The sequence below is a fragment of the Mugil cephalus genome, chromosome 13, assembly GCF_022458985.1.
Source record: "Mugil cephalus isolate CIBA_MC_2020 chromosome 13, CIBA_Mcephalus_1.1, whole genome shotgun sequence".
NCBI lineage: Eukaryota > Metazoa > Chordata > Actinopteri > Mugiliformes > Mugilidae > Mugil > Mugil cephalus.
In genome coordinates this window covers 8449765-8470214 of record NC_061782.1, presented here as the reverse complement: position 1 = coordinate 8470214, position 20450 = coordinate 8449765, and the positions used below count along the sequence as shown (strand labels likewise).

The 20450-nt window shown below is 41.9% G+C and overlaps 1 protein-coding gene across 2 annotated transcripts in view; it reads left to right on the top strand.

Moving 5' to 3' along the window:
* Nucleotides 1-12079, top strand: part of disc1 (DISC1 scaffold protein) — a 41374-nt gene extending 29295 nt beyond the window's left edge. Inside the window, exons 11-14 of one of the 2 annotated variants that reach the window (XR_007114002.1) lie at nucleotides 569-806; nucleotides 1849-1884; nucleotides 2909-2953; nucleotides 8757-8852. Coding sequence is in view for 1 of the 2 variants with exons in the window: in XM_047603303.1 (XP_047459259.1) it covers nucleotides 569-806; nucleotides 2909-2953; nucleotides 8757-8880; nucleotides 10803-11023 (628 nt within the window). In the remaining variant the exon portion in view is untranslated. Of the gene's footprint in view, nucleotides 1-568; nucleotides 807-1848; nucleotides 1885-2908; nucleotides 2954-8756; nucleotides 8881-10802 lie in introns of those variants that run through there. The other variant, XM_047603303.1, reaches the window with a different exon arrangement.
* The last annotated feature ends 8371 nt before the right edge of the window (nucleotides 12080-20450 follow it).

Below are 20450 nucleotides of genomic sequence, written 5' to 3'. Positions count from 1 at the left end.
ATACTGCGTTCTGCTCCTTCTCCACCAGTTACAAAGAAATGATGTATTGTACAATGTGCTTAGTATTATTATTAATATTATTATTATTATTATTATTATTATTATTATTTTCCAACTCTCATGATCTTATGGGACCGCTTCACGGATCTGTTGGTACGGCAAGTTGTAGTCATCACAATGTCACATCCTGTTTCTAAACTCATCAGACAAATGGACACTTGGGTACGCATTAGTATACCTAAAACAGAAAACGTTTGGACCAAGTCCCATCCACTCCACTAGTGGAACTTATGAAATATGTTGAACTCTACTTGCCTCAGTTTTCAGGAGCTGTGCCGTTGTCCATCTTTATACAGTCTATAGCATTGACTTACTGATGAAAGTACGGCTGTTTCCAACAGAAAAAAATTGAATGGTTCTAATAGTAACAGTGGCCAACATACAAGGACCTCATAGTATTCAAGTTTTTCTTCTCTTACTTACATACATTCTTGAGTGCCATGCCGTGCAGTCGAAAGTATGTTATCGTATCTTAACGCTTGACATACTTGTCTCTTCCTCTCTCCAGTTGTGGCTTTCCAGGCTTGGAGCGGATCTGGGAGGCTGACCTGGAAGCGTGTCACCTGTTCCTGCGAGGTCTCCAGTTGCGAACTCCCAGCTGCAGTGGAGCTGACATGGAAGACCTACCCACGGTTTATCCTCCAACTCCTCCGTGCACCAAAGAGGAAGAAGACTGCGCCATGTTGACTGCTTTAGGAGGGCGCTGGTGCCCCGAGGCCAACTTACAGAACTCAGAGTTCACTAAGGTAACAGCCAATGTCTTGTTTACACACACGCAATGCATAATTCATCTAAGTATCTAAGTGTATGTGAAATGTATACTTGGCTGGAGTGCATGACAGTCGGTGTTTCTTGAGTATAAAAAATTAAGCATGGAAGCCCACTTTCTTCACATAAACTCAACCTTACCACTGAGATGTCAAACGAGAACTGCATGCATTCAGATCCACTTGCATTTCTTTGTGTTTTAATGTGGTGTGAAATGTGACCTCACATAAAGCCGGCCTGCTCCTTCAGCCACACCACTTGACTGGAGAGGACATTTTCAGTTCGTACAATCGGCCATTGTGGGTGGCTGAAATTCCGTGGACTACAGTGAGATGAGCAGCGGCAGTCTATTAGCGCGTTTGCTCGAAGGTATTTCTAAACTAGGAAAAAAAAAAAAAAAACCGTAGGCGTGAGGGAGGCAACCGTTTGGAAACTCTCTGGCTTCCTCGAAGAATCTGATTGTACTCAGTGCAGAACTGAAAGTCTGTTTCTCGTCTGCTTCTGCATGATTACGTGCGTTTAGCGGGAACGCATGTGTGTGGTGCGTGTGTGCACGTGTGCGTGCGTGAGTACTCTGAGCTGACGGTCTATCCCACAGTGAGTTGAGGTCCACCGCCTCAGGGTCCAGTTTGACTCATTTTCTTCTCTTCTCACACTTTCCTCCACCCACTCAGTCTGACAGACTCTTCTGAGATAGGAACAAAGCCAACACAGCCAGCATTAATAAAAAATACCACTCTTTCCAGACATGTTTTGGGGAGGCTATGTTTTATTACAAACAAATCCACATATTTCAGTGTAGATTTACAGGAATGTGTGATCAATAATCTCTCTTTTTTTCAATTTGCATGTATTAAAATCTTTTATCCTTCTACGACTGCAACCTGTCTAACCTCTCCCCCAGACTAACTCTGTGCATCCATAAATGACGTCTTCTTTCCCTGCCCACTTTTACAAACTGCATGGATCCATTTTCTGCTCTCTCTTTGTTTTTTTTTTTCTCTGCTTTTCTTTCTAAAGCCCGGCCCCTCCTAACGTTTCTCCAAGATCTAAAAGGTGAGACGGTCCGCCATTTCTTTCCTTTGTCTCCGTAGTGTACGCTCTGGCTTCTATGTCTGCCCTCTGAGCTAGAAACATTGCAGTTCATCATGTGGCTTTTGCAGATTTGCATGCTGGTGTAGACCCTTGAGTATTTAAGATGATCAGCTAAAACGTGTGCAATTTTGCAATTTCTTCAGAAATGTAATAAATGTGGGGATTTGATTGATCAGAATTTCTAAAATCAGTAGACAGAGAGTGACTCTTTTTGTTGTGCAGCTCCGCATTTATCTAATCAAGCCGCCTCTTACTAATATTCTTATAGTGGAGCCGCTTAATATCATTCTTCATATGTAAAACACCTACGTTCTTTCTGAAGGACCTATACATGAAAACTGTGTTTTAATTCGGGGTCTAATTCGGTAGGTTTGAGTGTCCTCGTCTCACGGCAACAGAGAATAGAAGAGTGCTTCATCATTTGGGTGCCAGACAATCATTGCAATCTGTACCTGAAAAAAGTGCACGTGACAGATTATATGTTGCTGTGAGCTGGATGTGATTACAGAAAGCTGTGTCGAGCAGTTTGTGTGAGTGGTTCAAAATTGCAGCGTTTAAAAAGGTCAGACCACGGTGTGAAGAGTTAGGAACGATGACGGCCACTAGACGCGCATTTTAATTAAACTCGAATAATTAAAACTTTGCTGAATATTGTGTGTTGTTGCCTCGCCATTTATGTACCTCCCCTTAAGCCAGGAGCAATATGTTAGCCCCCAATAGGTACAGTAATTACCTCCTTCCTTTCGTGAAGAATGTATAATTACATACCTTGAATACTAAACAAAGGAAAGCTGCGGTACAGATGAGCCGGTTAATCTATTTTCTTCTTGTCAGTTTTGGTGATGAATAATTACAGCCTCTGCTCATTATGATGATGCTGCACACATATAGTACACAGCCGACGTAATTGCATTTTCAATAATTCATGAGCAGGTTTACGACTGTGCGGCCTCAACAAATGTTCCCCTTTTTTTTTTTGTTGCAGAAGCTGGAGGAGTTTCTGTTCTGCATGGAGGATAATCACCCAGAGGTTGGTAATTCCGACACAGTCGCCGTATGTGGCTGCACGTCGTCGGCGCAATTAAAGTAACGTTGACGCTGCGGGACGCAGAAGAGTCTCGTCGTTCGTTTGACCTCAACTTACAGATGACTCCTGTCACCTTTTTCTCTATCAGATCAATACTGATTTACATGAGAAGCCCTGGCTGGGGTGACAGACTGTTTGGGTTGGCGCCATGCATTTAAAGACCTTTATTATCCAGAGGAGGGTTTAGCTGAGCATGTGTTTTCCTTTCAGTGCCTTCCTGCTTTAGATTCATACATGAAGTCACACCAGGTACAGAGGTATCTATACATCCTGAATGAGTCGTTTAATCCTGGTTTAACAGTTTCTATCCTTTAGCTCTGTAATGAAATAGATTTATGTTTGAAGTGGAAACAATAAATAGGCCAGAGACGACGTCTCTAACAAAGTATTTGACATAAACTTGATACTTGTAATTTTAGCCGTCAGAGTCAGTGACAAGCCTGCCTTTTCTCGAATCACGGAGCCATTGTTTCAAAAACACACGAGCCGTAATGGACGGCGCCCTGCCCTCGTGAACCGCGCGACTTTAAATCACACGTGATTATCGAAAAACTAGCCGCCGTTAAATGGTTCAATCACAGCAGAGCGCGATGCATCACCGAGTCAAACGACATGAATGGACGTTTGATGGCATCTTCCTCTTTATGGTGTTGTGATAGCGTTTCTGGAGGAGCTGGGATTCTCTGCCTCTCGCTCAGAGCGCCTGACCTCTTTCTCCTTTCCATAATGACTTTAAGTAAATGATTTCCACTTAGCCGCAGCCAAGCTGCTGCCCTGCTGCCACAATGGAGATTGATTGGCGGTGTGTGTGTCTGGTTGTGCATGTGTGTGTGTTTTAGCGCCACACTGTATTCTTCTAATCTCTAGTAATTGTTCTTTTATCCTCTCAACGTCCTTATAGTCCTCTCTTCACACTGACCCGGGGTACCAAACAAGAACTCAGACGTTATTGAATAGAAACTTTTGATTAGATCTACTGGATTTCTATACAATAAGTAAATGATACCACTTTGTATGAACTTCCATAGTCACTGTTGTTGTATTTACTGTATAATATTTACCAGCATTAATCAAACTATTGATCAAAGAATACTTCTCTTCCTCCGGGCAGATTTTTCCAAAAAAAAAAGTTTTATTCAAGAATTAACAATTATTTTTGTAATGCTGCTAGTTTCTGTATAGTTTATTGTTTTGATTGCAAGTGCCTGTGAAATCGAACTTACTATTTTGTCGCTGCACATGCGCCGCCAATCAAACTTTGGAATATCGCTGCCAAATCAAACGCCGCAAAGACAAAGCTTGTTTTGTATTTTTGATTTGTTTTGTTTTGTTGGGTTTTTTTTTCCCACCCAAACTTGTGAACAATTGCGACGAGCGGTGCATTGTGGGATTAAATTGTTCACCGACAACATATTCAAAAGCCGAAGCCGCACTTCCACTTCACACTTGAATAGTGACAGAATTATGTATCCTCCAAACTGTCATCACGCCGACTATAAAACGGCTGATTTTTGAGTGCTCTGTTCCGTTGATGGCAACTATTGTCTCACAGTGACATGCAAAACACTAAATTGGAAACGGTGGTGAGACATTTACAAGATGGTTTCCAACAGTGACCCTCTAAGGTCCCTGTTGGGTGGACGTCAAATAGTCCTCACATTCTTAGCAGAATCTACTTACTACTGAAGGAAAAAGTGCAAAATGTTTTTTATTTCACAAACTTTTGGTTAGAGGCCTCCTTCAAGGAATGAACAGGTACGCCTAGTTATCTTTAATGCGTACTAAATATTAAGGGGAATGTAGCCCTGGGTTACAATCCACTGTCTATAGAGACAGTGAAGAAACAAGCATAAAAAATCTATAACGTGAAACTGGAATATGCAAGTGTACATGCTATGTAAACATCAGACGGCAGCCATCACAAAACACGACGGGTCTGTTTATTCAGAATCCTCAGCGAGCTCTTGTGGTTACAGTGTTCCTAAAAGAAATAAAAATAAGAAATCATTGGTGTAGTCTTTCATAATTCTGCTCTGTAGCCTAGAATTTAAGGGAAGAAGTGAGATGACAGCTTGGAAATTTGAAACATTTTTGCTGAAGTTACTTACATCAGAGAAAGAAAGTACGTGGCATTAAGCAATCGAGACATTTTCAACAAATGTTTGCTTGTGCGATGTTACACGGTAGCTGAAACAAGACTAACTGCACTTGTATGGTTTTATGTTGCCGTCCCAAATTATTTGATTGAACTGGTAAATCTAAACTGGAGCGTAATCAGTTGGCAGTGGAGCGACTTTGTTCCAACTTCCAGGCTAAACTGCGTATAAATGCCTCTTAAAAATTACAGATTTGGGTCAAAGCTTAAATTTTGTCAAGTCTATCGACCTTCCTGATTTTCTTTACTCCATGTGTTGCATCAAAGGACGACCGTGTACTTTCACAGCACATTCAGAAATCACCTACTTTCTGACCATGTGCACGGTTGAGCTGGTTTTGTCACTTGAAAAAATTTTGAAACACAACTACAAACTCAAATGAAACTAAATAAGTGTGTAGCACTTGGTTGCAGCTACAGTGCGGAATGACTAAGATGTGTCAGAGTTTTGCACAGATGTGAGGAACTAAATGCGGATGAAATAGGAGATAAGGGATATAAAAGGTATTTAATGAAAACAAGAAAAAAAAAAAGAGCGCGCTGGTATCTAAAACACAACGTAAAATATCCAGAAGGAGTAGTCAACACGGCAGGAGCACAAAAAGGCAGGATGACGACAAAATGACAGTAAGACAAAAACGTGGCATGACGACTAAATGATGCGACAAGGAACAAAGGGAAAGGCAAAGGGAATTCTGAATGCGGCATTAGATCAAGGGCCGAAAAAATGAAGCACACGCAGAACAGCCAAAACTTGCAGCTCCGCGAATGACCACTTGAGGCCCCGTGAAGTCAGTCCCCACAGACTACCGGTTTTACAGAAAACGGAAATAACTAATTTAAAAAAACGTACTTAAATAGTTAAGGATTCAAGTTATGCATACATGTTACAGCAGTAACACAACACAAGAAACCAAGGAAGTTAACAAAATAAATCAGGAAACTCGAAACAACTCAAAAGTCACAGAATCATGACAAGATTAGGGATGATGATTTATCGCGCTTTATTCACCTTGTTGTCTGACTCTCACTGATGGCGGGGGCCGATGTTTATCTGTTGTGCTGCATTCATTTATAGGTTCGGACAACCCTATTTATGTAACTTATTAATTATTTATTTCTGGTTTAGATTGTACTGCCTTTTGAATAGCTTCTAAATAAACATTTAATTGTGGCTTTATTTATGTCTCTAGGCATGAGCAGGAGAGGTGGTTGTGCAGCAGATGAAAAGACTTTAAAGACTGTTATTTTAGTCTTGTCAAGGAAAGGAAATGTTGTTTCATACATTTGTACAATTTGTGCTCATATAAAGACTTCTGCACAGCTAATTTTTGGTAATGAAAATCTGTTTTCCTGACAGAAAAATTGCAATAAATCTACACACATAAACATGACTTATCAGCCCAGAACTTCACAATCAGTGCATCCACATCTGATACTGCACACTATTGTTGTTCCTTACTTAACAAGTTGTCAGATAATATAGAGAAACGAGTGAATCATAAGCTAGTTAAGTTATTATTTGAAAGGTAATTCAGTCTTATTATAGCCTTATTGTTTGTAAAAGCAATTATAACCTTGAGTGTTAACACCAGAGCCATATCATGCTCGGTATTGTCCGCCTGGTGCTAAGTGTCTGACTGAACAGCACCCTTGGGAACAGGCGCAATTACAGCGCCGTCTTTTACTCATTATTGCTTAAATAATCATACCAGTGCATACGTGATTATTGAATTCCTAGATAAATAACCTCCTCAGCTTCGTACTCCTGTTTACCTTTGGTCTAGTGGCATCGGAGCTAATGTGCGACAGGATCCAACACGCCGACACATGGAAGCCTGTGATTCCATTATGTAAATTGACATGTTGCTCTCTTTTTCTTGTTTTCGTCAAAGGTACGCTTTGAGATCGCGAAGAGAGCAGTGCGAGTGCAGGCTCCTTAACAAACTGTCAGACGTGTGTTCGACGGTGTCATTCTGCTCAGTGAGCTTTTGTTTTACATCCCCGTGGTCGTATTGACTTTAAGAAAGCTGGAGGCTTTTAAGTAAAATAATCAATCATCCGCACAAACACGAGGCTCTTATCTGCTAAAAGACGCCTCTTACCTTGACAAACAAACAGCTCGGTGAATCCATAAGTTCACTGTCTACCTTCTTGGGGATCCCGGCTTCATGTAAGGTGGCCCCTTAGGACACACTCGTGATAGTAACTGCTCATTTAAAGTTCCTCAAACACGTAAAAAAAACAAAACACGATGCTATCTTTAAATACAATGTCCTACGGGATAATTATCCTGCGTCGTCTGTTAATTGTGTCTGGAATGACTTGTGCATATTGTGGCGCCTCGGGCTTTCTGTTGTTGTACATTTCTTTAGGGTTGTTACATCATCCAGAGAACAAGTGCTATTCCAGGACAGAGACCAGAGACACGACTTTGCAGCGATTGTTTTGACACCTCTGAGCTGCAGGGAGTTGAGATTTTTTACCTGCAGCTATGAGTCAGATTACACTTTCCATTTGTTGTTTGAGGGAGAACACTGGGTTGGTGTGCAATGCCCGTGTGTGTCTGTTTGCAACCGTGTACCGTTGTGTGTGTGTGTGTTTTTGTGTTCCCTACGCTTGATAAGTGTGAAGAAACTGGGACGCGATGTCTGCACAGGGCCCTGTTCTAATTATGGCCAGCTCCGGTCTCTGAATGCTCTGCCCTTCTGCACTCTGCACCTCCATCAACCTGACATCCCGCCATCCTACAAAACACACCCTGGTCTCACTCAGTGTGTCTTATGTGCACAGTGACCTTGGCTCTTTACCAAAGAAAAATGTGGGTGTTTGTGTATTTTGGAAGCTCAAGAAGTCAGAGGACTGGTTACAAGTGTCTTATTCTGTCTCATGAAATAGCAACGAGGGAAACTTATACGGATTTAGAAATGAAAGTATGAGCCTGCAAACAGTAAAGAATAATGTTGAACAATGTTAGGGCTTTATTTATTGCCCAAAAGTGAGCACACACTCCATGACGAAAGGATTACAAGCACATGATGGTGCGCTGAACCTGTGGAGGAATCCACCTGTATCTCTCAGAGGGACTGCACCCTAAATTATGCACAACTTTAATCCTTAACTATTTAAATATGTATAAATACATATATTTAAATCGGGCATTTCAACATGTTGGGATTGACTTCAGCCTCAAGTGGTCGTTCGTGGAACTGCAGGTTTTGGCACTTTTTGGACTTTTTTTTTGTACTAGGTTTAATGCTGCATTCAGTGACAACTGGATACTCAGAATTCCCTACCTCTGACTTAGAAAACTATAGAAAAAAATAATAAAAACAGTGTAAGTTTTGCTCCTTCTTTACTCCATTTGTCTTCATTTTCATGTCTGTCGATGCAGCTTAATTATAGACTGTCCAGTTGCACCATGGGAAATGTATCCATTGTCTAAAAGCTAGAATGATTTGTGCTGCTGGTTCAAGACATCTGCTCCCCCAACCAGACTGGTGCACATTTTGAAATACTCTGCTATGCTGTGTTATTGTTAGACTCCAGTTTTAGCCTCAATTGTTGATCCTCCTTTGTTCTCTTCCCCAGGACGAGTGCAGTGAGGCCGAAGCCACAGACCTGACGGAGCGCTGCGAGCTGATCAGTGACAGACTAATGACGTTAGAGGATGAATTGCAGACAGCCATATTGAACCGGGATCAGGCCCTCACCCATATCCTTTCAGCCCGCTTCAGATATACATAAATCGACCCGTATGTGTGTTTGCGTGAGCATGTGTCTCTGCCCGCCCATGTCGAGGCCTTTCAAATCACAGAAGTAAACATCCAAACTGGCTTCAGGCTCGCTAAAAAAACATAAATAAATAAATAAACCTGTCTTGTGCGACATTATGGGTCAAATCAGGGAGGGGAACCAAAGATAAACTGGGATCAGAAGATTTTTCTTGACAGGCCGGACGTGCCAAATGGAAAATGAAATGTTAAAAGTCCATGTGGGGTTATTAGAGGCCGCTGATGTGGGCTGCCAGTCAGCTCGGGCTGAGATTAAAGTCAGTCGACGGGGGCAGATAGAGGAATGTCACTGTAATGGTTCTGCTCCTGTCATATCTTAATGTCCATCCGCCTGCTGACCCTTCCCTCCCCTCCTCACCCGTCCTACCCTCCCCTCCCTTTCTCCATCTGCCCGCTTGCTGGATCTGGCTCGGAGGAAATTACAATATCCATGATAATGACTCAAATCAAACTGTTGAAGCTGATTACAGGTCACAATACATCATTCTCTGCGCTAATTAGAAAGCTGATTGGAAATAGATTAGTGTGTTTTTCTCGCTCCACTTTTCCCCTCTGCATGGTGGGCTTATTAAGACGGATTGAAAAGGCGATATTTCCAACATGGGGAGGAAGAAAATTTGCCAGCTAACCTGCTGCTTTTTTTTTTTTTTTAAATATATTTTCTGTCACCTCTCATTTCTCTCTTTTCAACGCAGCCTGACAAAAATACCCTCCCAGCCTGCTCAAAACAAGGAAGAGATTTATTTCTTTTTTAGCCGCGTGTTACACAATACACACTTCTCTCTTCGCTGAAATATGGCCTGACTCTTCTCAGCGATTCACATCCCCCTGCTTCATGGTCAGGGGTCAGCACGGGCTTCTCCACTGTTTACATGACATTAATGCAGACTGGCAGCCGTAGACAGACAGAGACTGTCTGGCCCGCTTCTCTGTTTTCATGTCCTTATGTGTCATTTATTTTCTGATATTTGAACTCGCTGCACTCGAGCAAAAGTGCCACGGACACTCGAGGTCCCTGAAGATGCAGGACGGCCGTGCTGGTTTGCAGAAACCCGAACTAGCGATGGCGCCGCCGTTGCCATGGAGACAGGAAGATCAAACAGGCAAACCGTTAGAGTCTTAATTGAGTCCCTGCTCTTGCTAACAGTAGGTGCATGGTTGACCGCGGAGAGCGGGATTGAAAAACGAAGACAAGGAAGAAGCAAAATTCGGCCAATCTCTGCAGTTAGTATTAAGTTAGTTTTCAGTGTGACTCCACAACTTCTTCTTCCCGTTTGGACAATGCTGCTCTGAAAGTCTGCCGCATCCACACAAAGCTCTTAAATGTCTGGTTAATTATGAATGAGGACAATCTGTGTCCATTCAGACAGTAAAACGAGCCATCCGGCCCCATCTGCCATCAAAGCCTTCCCTTTGATTTGCCACTTAGGCTGGACACTCGCACAATTAATTTGAGTTTCTAAGCAGGTTAAACAGTCCTCTCCACTGACGACAGCCTCTATCCCATTTCATTGATGGCTTATGAATAATTTAGCCGGGCAGTCTGTTTGCTTGGGTCCCCACGTTGCCGCCCAGTTTCACAGGCGAGATGAGCTCATGAATAGTGAACTGGATGTGGTTAAATTGGGTATGACTTGATGATCTGTCCCAGTAATCTGTTTGGGGGGCCAAATTGGAGATTGATGACTCCATCAAGTTATGGCTGTCCTCTGCTATTACCATTAACCACCGGGGGCCACAAGTGTCACATTTGCACCGATATTTGTCTGCTGGCATGCTTGTTATTTACATGTTAATGCAGATCTGTCCGCAGCATCAGACTCTTCCTTAACCTTCTCTGCACAGTCTTTGGGAAAGGAGGTTCAGGAAGTGAAATCCACTTTGCAAAGCATGCTCGCACAGCTCAAGGTGGAAGAAGATGTGGAGGAGGAGGAGGACGAGGAGGAGGAGGAGGGCGAGGAGGAGGAGGAGGAAGTAAATGAGTTGAATGACCTCGTGAAAAATGGGGCTGAAGAAGAAGAAGAGGACGAGGACCAGTACTTCAGCGACAGCTGGGACATTTGAAATGGATGCCTCTAGTGTTTTATGAGCACTTGCACACAGACAGGCTCTCTGAGAATCTGACCTCGGCTTTGCAGTAGAAATGACCCCATCTCCATTTACTGTAAAGCCTCACTCAGAGCGCCTGAAACCAGCCTCTGTGGTACTGCCGAAAGTTTCCACCACAAAGCCTGAGAAAGTCGTTACATTTCATCTAGAGAAACATGAAGGGTTTGCATGTATGCAACATATAAGGCACTTTTTACTAATTTTAGAAGTTCCTCAAAAGGGTGCCTTTGACCACTGAGTCCGCACAGTCATTTTGTTTAAGTTAAGATGTTTTTTCATTTGTTGCAGAGCAGTTAGATGAGGTTTTTTTAGTTCTTACTGTTTAAATATTGTCAGTTTTGCAGACCAGTTGAATCTCAGAAGTTAGAAATGCTCAGATTGTATAACTTTTATAGAACAACAGTGGCAAAATGCAGCTGAAATGAATTCTTGGACCAAGTGGACAATCTAAAGAAATCCTTTTTTACTGGTAAAAGTTTTGCACATGAACTAATTTGTATGCTTAGGTCAGCTCGCCACTTTTGTCCATTTTTCTGTACGACTGGACTTCACTTAAATGTAATTATGTCCACGAATTAACTCATCTGTGGTGCTACAAAATGTGAGCTAACTTAAACACTTTTTTTTTATCTTTGTGTGGAAAATGCAATATTTAGATTTGTTCTTTGCTCTCTGAAGGAAGTGAGCACAGAGACATGCTCTGAATTTTTAAATCCATCGGTCACGGTAGGGAGGTGATGTCTTTTGCATGTAGGAAATGTTGAAGGATAAAATACCAGCAGGCACATAATGTAACCGTTTGCAACTGCTGTTTGATTTCGTTGTTTTCCCACTGCCTGCCACTGATCATGTGTTATTTTATTTTAGAATATACTTTCACTGGGCGTCAATTGACATTTTTGTGTTTTTGGCCCATTAATCACTTTTTAATTTACTGTGCAGCTTGAACCCACTGTATCGTATTTCATATTTATTCTTTACAGCTTCTCTAATTACAGTGTGTACCACTCAGCCCAGTGTTGTGTCCTGCTGTTTTTTTTTGTCTTGTATTGAGTTTCAGACTCTCTGGTGATTTTTCCCTCGTAGAAAATGTGCAGGCTCGCTGCCAGGCAAGTGAGGCCGGTGGCGACATGTAGGTGATATCAATACGGTAATAAAGGCCCTCTAGTGAGGTCTTAAGGGGATACATGGGTTTCTTTTGTTATCTCACCTCAGCAGTGGCGCTGTGGCTAATTGGTCGGCAGCCTCACAGAGAACGAGCCGGGTAAAAAATGGCTCGGGTTGTTTGGTCTCCATCTGATTCTGCCTCGTGTTTTTTTTTTTGGAGCAGGGGCTGTTCTACTGAGAGATTCTCACAGGCGTATCTGCCGTCCCACGCTCTGGGCTGTAAACACAGCTGAGCGCTCTGGGTTTTTCCGCAGCAGCACAATGGGCCTTTCTCACATTACTGCCAGGTTGCAAACCACTTGCCAGGCCAGAAGTCCCCACATCTATCAGCTTCAGGCGGCGTGCAGACAGTGCCTGGCACACACACACCTTCCCGCCAAACACCCCCACCTCATAATTGAATCTGTGCTTGCACCATACTGTGCCCCGCGTGGCAGCTCTGCTCATAAAATGGCCACAGAGAAAAACCCAGATGGTTTACAGCAGGCAGATATAGTGGGGTGAGATGTTGCTTGATGTAAAATGAAGCACCATGCAGCGCGGGGCTCCTAATCTCTGCAATTTGGTTGCTAGGATATTGAACAGTGTTTGAGTATAATTTGTAATATTCACAGCCCTCCATTCTTCATACACAGACAGATCCGCACTTAGTTTCTATAGTCACTCCTGCCAGACTTTGTTATTGCACCTTTTATATATTTATTTATTTATTCAGTGTGTAAGCTTCACCGCATGAAGATACCGGATAGCCTCGTCTGTCATCATGTCCTTTGAACAAATCAGGGACTTTCATGCACATGGTATAGGATTGTAAACCTGTCGCCAACTATATGGGTTTTATCTGCTAAAGACCCCTTCATGGCTTACGTCACTGTGACGTCACGATGTTAACTGGAGGCAAACACACTTTCAACCATGAATATCTCCTCTTGCTGTATTTTTTGGTGTCAAAACTGAAAAATCAAAAACATTAACTTGAAGTTGTATCACATACCTGCCACTGCCAGCCACAGACAGTTATGGTTTGGCTTTTGTCGATTAAAATAAAAGACTGTAGTGAGACAATCAACAATGGGCACACTTCCAATCAGATAAGCTTAATATGTAATGCATCATCAGTTTCAGTCTTCAAAACGTTGTGGGTTGGAATAAATCGTGATTGAGATTACGTTAAATTCATCATTATTTATGAGATGCTAATGCTAACCGCTAGCTAACAACAGCTAGTTGTGTGTTTCAGGGGTGTCCAAGCAGCATTTACTACTTTACCCTCCACAGTGTCTCCAAGTACCTTTTGTAATATCTTTGGAGACGGACCAGATTTCGTCCCCTCTGTGTCCTCCTTTGGTCAAATCATCCATCTAGTGAGTGAGAGTGTAGGGGTCAGTGAATATAGTCCCATCAGTTAGAGTCAACTTTTTAAAAATATAACACAGTCTCGGGAAGTGAGTGTAATAATATATTCTGTACAATATGCCTTTTCCTCGCCGTTTCGTGCCAAAATAGTCGCACTGAAATATGCTAACCACCTTTTACAAGCTACATGTTTGGCTTCCAGTTAAGCCCCGCCCCTCAAAAACGTCACATTGTTTACAAATCGTGAAAAAAAAACTGACTAAACCCCAAATGTTTTTTTTAAACGATCTATCATCTTTAAATACATCACTCTGTTAAAGAATAATAATAATCGAAAAAATTATTGCATTGAGATGGAAACCGCCACATACGCTAGACATCTCTCATCGGTACATGACACTTCTTGAAATTATCTATCTGGAAATTTCAAAAGCCCAAATCCTTAATGCTAAACAAGAAAACATATTATTTTGGTATACAGCAGTAGAGGAAATCAAAAAGAGAATCGCAAGATGATTTAAATTAATATATGTTGTCAAATTCCTGATATTAATTGTGTCACGTGTTAATGGCTATGGGCTGTTTACCTTTGAATGATGAGGTGCGGAGGGTGGGAAAGGGAATAAAATATGTGTATGATGTTCATTTGTCATAACTGTTGACATCACTGTATATATATACTGTATGTCAATAAAAACATTTGATCACAAAAAAATATATATATTCATTCTAGAAGAATATAATACACTATAAGGTGGAAAAAATTATACTTACCATCTGGAAATGACATAAAATCCACCCTCTGTTTGAATGTTTCACTGCTTTCATGAAAAATATTTTATGGCAGACTTTGAATGAATGTTTTTATGGGTTTGTGTTTGTACCAGGGGATTTGGATCTAGGATCTGGATTTGTTTAGTGGATTCCCAGCTGAATTGTTTTGTTGTCTGACAGGTACATGTACAAACTCTCTGAACCATGGGAGAATCACAGATCGTGTTGCAGATTTCCCTCTCGCATCGCTTCAACCACCATCACACACACACACACACTGCTAATGAATGCAAATTGAGCTTTTTTTCTTTCTTTTTTCCCGTGTTCACGCCTTTTATGTCCTCTGAAAAATTGCTGTATCTTCCTCTGAAACTGGCACCTCAGTTATGAGTGAGCGACTGCGTGTCAGTTCTGGTCATTGAGTCGGTGAAGTTAACTCTCCTGAGAGGTGCGAGCTAAACCGGACATGAGACTCATCACTTTCCTTTCTGCAGCTGGTCTTTTTCATTTGACTCCTTCCACTGTTTTTTTTTTTTTTTTTTTTTTCTGGGGCTCATTCAAATTCACTTTACTCAACTGTTGAATAAACGCGACTGAGCAATTAAACTGGGAGTAAATTCATGTGGAATTAATAAGCATTTAAAATTATTTAATTGCAAGTCTTCCCAACTCCAAATCTGCATATTTCTCTGTCAAGCTGGTGGAAGAAGTAAAGGCTCAAATAAAAAAACTAAAAAAAAACTGAGCTGACTGAGGAGGGACAACAGGAAATAGCCTGCCTCTTTCTTCTTCCTGTGGCCTCATCCTGATGCTGGAAATCACACTTAATTATAAACATTTTACCAGAGGGAGCTGCACTCTCCTCAGAAACCAACCCATTTCCATCACTTTTGTCTGTATGAAGAAATCACAGGTCTGGACAAATGCACTGAAGGCACTGAAGGCTTGTGCAAGGGAAGAACCTGATTGGAAATATTCAAGGATTCAAACATCTGATTGCTGGTTTCCTTAATAATACACGTGAGTCTGAACAGACTGCGACCTTTGCTTACAGAGGTTGCATGATAATAATAATGCCATGACGATAAGAATCCAACGAATCCAACTCATATCATATTCACAGAGTTACACGCTGCAGCTCCTTCCAGGGCAACACCCCTGCTGCACAATCAATGACGTACTGCACTATTTTTTCTTTTTTTTTGTAATGAATAAAATTACACAGGTAGCATGAAAAATGAAACTAGGCTGAGTAGACAGCACTAATTACAAGGAAGGAACTGAAGTCGCGACCTTGATTAATGTGTCATTAGCTGTTTAACAACCTGAGGAAATTCCACATTACCATTTAAAAACATACATGACCCTATGTTATAGGTTTATTCGAGGATTTTTAGGCTCACGCTGTACATCAATCAGGCAAAACATTATGACCACCTTCCAATCACAGGTACGGCTTACCTGAAACAGTCTAAGCTAATTTATTTTATACTGTATGTTAAGATTTTGCCTCTCAGTTCAGGATCACTAAACTCAAACTCAAAGTCATCATCCACTGTTGCCCCTGGATCAGTTACTGAGCCTCTGGAGAAACAAATGAGGAGATCACCCAAGTGTCGTTCCGGTGGCATCATAAACATATGACCCATTAAATGAGATAAGATGCTCCAGTCTGGTGCAAAGCCCCGATCAGACCTACCTACAATGTGATATGGTTAAATACTCAAGGGGTGGGGTGTCTTTTAATCTGGGAACCTATGATACGATCTGGTGACTGCCCCAGGGGGCAATGGCCAATGTTTCTGAGCTTCCAGCGTTGCCCGCAAATATCCGGATAACAGATAATGGATATCCGGTCTGAGGCTGCCTGTTCTGTTCACAGCCTGACCAGGAACTTGAGACGTGAGAACGGAGCATGAGTTGAGAGACGACGACGAACAGGACAGTTTACCCTCGACTTTGCTGCTTGAAAGCACTGCAGCAACCTTATTTTGGGAAAAGGGCCTCTTTTTGCTTTCGACACAAACCTTTTAGCTGCATGCAAACCCAAGCCTGCTTGAGCATCAATACCACCGGGACTAAAAACAGGCTACAAATAGAAACCAGATAACTTCTAGTGCTAAAACCATCCTTGCATATTCTGCATATTCATCTGTTTGTAGAGATTAAAGGGACTTCAACTCGTAAATTAAGTTCAAAATATGTAAAAACTGTACACATTTTCTATTAAATGTGTATGTGACTTCATTTTTCCCTTGTTTGACTACAAGCAAATCTATAAAGAGGCAGGGAAAAAAGGAATAGAGAGAGACAAAGCTATGGATCAAATAAATGGTGGATACCAATGGGCCACTAGACACCCTCCTTTCTAACTAAACATGAAAACACACTATTAATATGAAGAAATACACTAATATGTTTTGGTATGAATTTGATGAAAAGGAAACTGCTTCTAAATACCACACACTGAGAGTTTAATCCCAGTTAGAAATCAAACAACTGCTCATGTCAGACTTCTTTTAAAAAAAGGTTTTCTCTAAGGCAATCCCTTTAAAAGCTTAAGCTTGCTTTTCTACCCCAAAACCCATCAGTGTAATAAGATCAAAGTCAAGAGAAACTCTTAGTGACACACCATCACATCTCTTTAAAAGGCTTACAGTATCATTGCTGTATTGTGAGACATCACTGTTGAACCTTAAACAGCGGTTATGACAGCGTTTTGTAGTAAAAAAAAAAGACATTTGGTTTGATTTGAGCAAAGTTGTGTTTGTCCTGCTACCTCCTGTAGTACCAGGAGGAATGGGGTGTAGCCTTTCACGGGAAGCAGTGAGATCAGCAGAGGAAGCTACAGATTGATTATTACTTTGGTGTCCAAGCAGGAAAAACATACAAGTAATTCCTCCGGGGGAGAGCTCCTTCATTTAGATCTATGGAGGAACCGTTCCTCCGCGAGGCGCAGCCTCCGGTTCACCTTGCACATCCCGGGAGGACGAGGCTGTCACTGGAAAGCTGAAATATCATGCCAGCTCTGCCATCCTTCCCACTTAGCTTCAAAAACAGACAGGTACCACACCGGGGGGAGACAGGATCGATAGATCTGATGGATGGAGCTGGCTGCTTTTAGGAGAGGGGCTGGAGGACAGAGGGGAGGGGGAGAGAAGTAATGAGCGCTCCTGTGAGCGATGGGGAGATTTTTGCAAGGGGAGGCCGGGTACGTGGCCCCCTTTATTTTCACTTGAGCTGCCAGTTTGGCCTAATGAGACTTAGAGGGACTTGTGTCCTGGAGACAGAGCTGGAGATGTGACGTGCTGTTTCTCAGCAGCTGTCTGTCTTGACCGGTCTGCACCCATGGAGGAAGGGGATCCTAAAATACGGTTCAGTTTACTTCTTGGATGCTGTCCAGTCCTGCTGGTTGTTCTGTCAGCTCCAGGTGTACTAACAGATTTGGCTGATTCTCAATTATGAGCTAAGCAATAATTTTATATTAATGACTAATGATAATGATCGTTTAGTTACAAGATATTTCCACCAACAGGCCAAAACACAGCTAAAGCTGAACTTGAATTTGTCTCCAGGAAGCATATACAGTAGATGATGAATGAATCCTCACCATTTGCTGGATGTAAAAATGACCAAATGCGTATGTGTGCCAAGGTTTTGTTATTGATACCTCACTGTTGCTTTTGTAGTTTTTTGCCCTACGCTGAAATCTTACTACGAGCACCATAAAACGTCTCCATTTTCTTTCCATAAAATAATAGTGCTTTATTCCAAGATCGGTTTGTCATGAAGCCTTAACATGATCCCACACCCACAGTCTATCTTTAGTTTCAAACACCAAACCCCTGAGGGCTTTAGAGGTTGCGTTCAGACTTTTGTAGTCTGCTACTTCACAGGGAACAGAGGTTGGGTTTATCTTGGATTTATGTCACTTGCCAATGGATTCTAGATGGGACACATTTTCACAGTGTGACAAATTTCTCACCCTGCACCCATCCAGAGGCCATTTGTAGAGCACAGTACAGTAAGGCCTCGGCTACACTCCCTTAACGGACGCACATATGGCTCTTGCAAAGTTGTTCTTGTTCTGATACTTCCTTGCAAGTTTAGAGGACGCACACGCAGCTGATGAAGAAATTAGCGGCCACAAAATAACCTTAGCACAATTATAGAACTGGTACATTGGCTTAAACTGTAGTCGTGCAGATTGTGAATTGCCTTTGTTCCAGCTTTGTTTTCAGGTCATTGCCAACTGCTGCGACCTGGATTTAATATTAATAACATGAGGTCTCTTTGCATAACAGGTCACCCTGGTTTGACGCCTCAGCTTGTGTTGCCTGTGTACATTCCAGATGAAAAGGGTCATGCCAGTCTGACACAGCAGAATCGATTGACCAGTCTGTAAGATTTAAGGGGGAATCGGTATTATTATTATGTTTTCATTGGTGCTTATAATAAGACCTTTACACCCACTCAGGTAGGCCGTCTTTCAAGGAGCTTGCCATGTTGCGTGGTCATGTTTTTACTTCCACCTTTTGCATTATTTAAGTTTAAGTTGTGACCATTGTAGTTTTTTTAGTCGGTTGCAAACTGCAACCTCACAGACAGATGTCATGAAATGCTTCACCCTGATCGTTCAAATGTCTTGATATCAACAACATTCTTGAACTGAGCTTAGACTCAAATTCTGCCTGGTTTTGAAATCAGGCTGCACTTCAGGGGAAACTTCAGATACATTCTTCTCTCTAGTCTGAAACCTGCTCACACTACGTGATTTGGCAACAGTGGTGCATAATGTTACTCAGGTTATTGTGCCAGATCAGGAAGCATCAATGCTAATGTCAGCTTCAGGGTCTAGAGTGTTTACCAGTGCTTGCAACAGCTGCTCCGAGTCCTTGTAAACTTGTTTTTTTCTCTGTGGCTGTTCAAAGTACTTGCATGAGAGTTCCGATCAAACGTGTTGATATTATTTGGGGTGGCTCCAATGAGTTTGGAATTTTAAGCACGGATCTGTAAATGCTCACATTACCAGATAATCTGGGCCTAAGTCTGCGTCTGTAGAGGTGAAGTCCAACACTCTGAACTGAGTATGAGTGTGTAGAAGATTTGGTTTGTAGATTCATGGCTCTCTCTCTTACACGACTGGTATATGCTTGCCACCCCACGCACAAAGATTAATTTCAGTATATTTGACAAGACCCTGAAACACTATTTATAGCTATTTAGCCCTGAGACTTGCAACATTTTAATAAATGTGTCAAGCTCTACGAGTCCTCTCAAAGTTCCCCTGCTCAGCTAACACACTAACCCAACAAACAGTCGATGAGGAGCAGCCCAAGGACACTGGTGCCATTTGCAATTTAAAAAAGAAGCACAGAGAAAAAGAGTGGAGGAAATGGAGAATGACAGAGAAAACAGATAGCAATGAGAGTATTCCTGTAGGGGATGTATATCTATAAAAGATGCAGACGACTGCAACACACATCTGAGAGGAGATGCCTGTTGGAATATGCGTGCACTCCTCTGCTGACAACACAAACTAGTTCTGAAATGTTTCGCTGTTTCATGAGAACCCCTGGCCTTTGATGTATTATTAATTGCATTGTGCAGCTAAGTGTTTGGAATTGCAGCCGCCTGCATCTGCACGACGATCAACAGGCATGAATTAACCAAACGAAATGGAAGCGGTAAACCTTGATAAGCAGACTCACAGCTACAGGACACAAGATAAACTTAAATGAAAACATCAATATTCATCACTGAGCCTGAGAGTGGATTAAACCTGCATATTGTGTCATCACAGCAACAAGAGTGCTTTCAATCAGTGTGCATTTACGTTCACTCAAGGACGGTAGAGTGGATGTAAATCAACGCATTTTCAGAATACCATTACTGTTTTTGTCTTTATTACACTAGTAATGTCTAAATCTCAGCTTGTATGTATCAAATTTACGCAACCTACCACAGTTTTGTTTCATCCTGCACTGATTATTTCATCTGCAGGGCAATGAATTATGAGAAACTCTGACTGTGTCGAGTGAAACAAGCATTTTCAGTCAACAGGGAAACCAGAGGCGTGCATGTA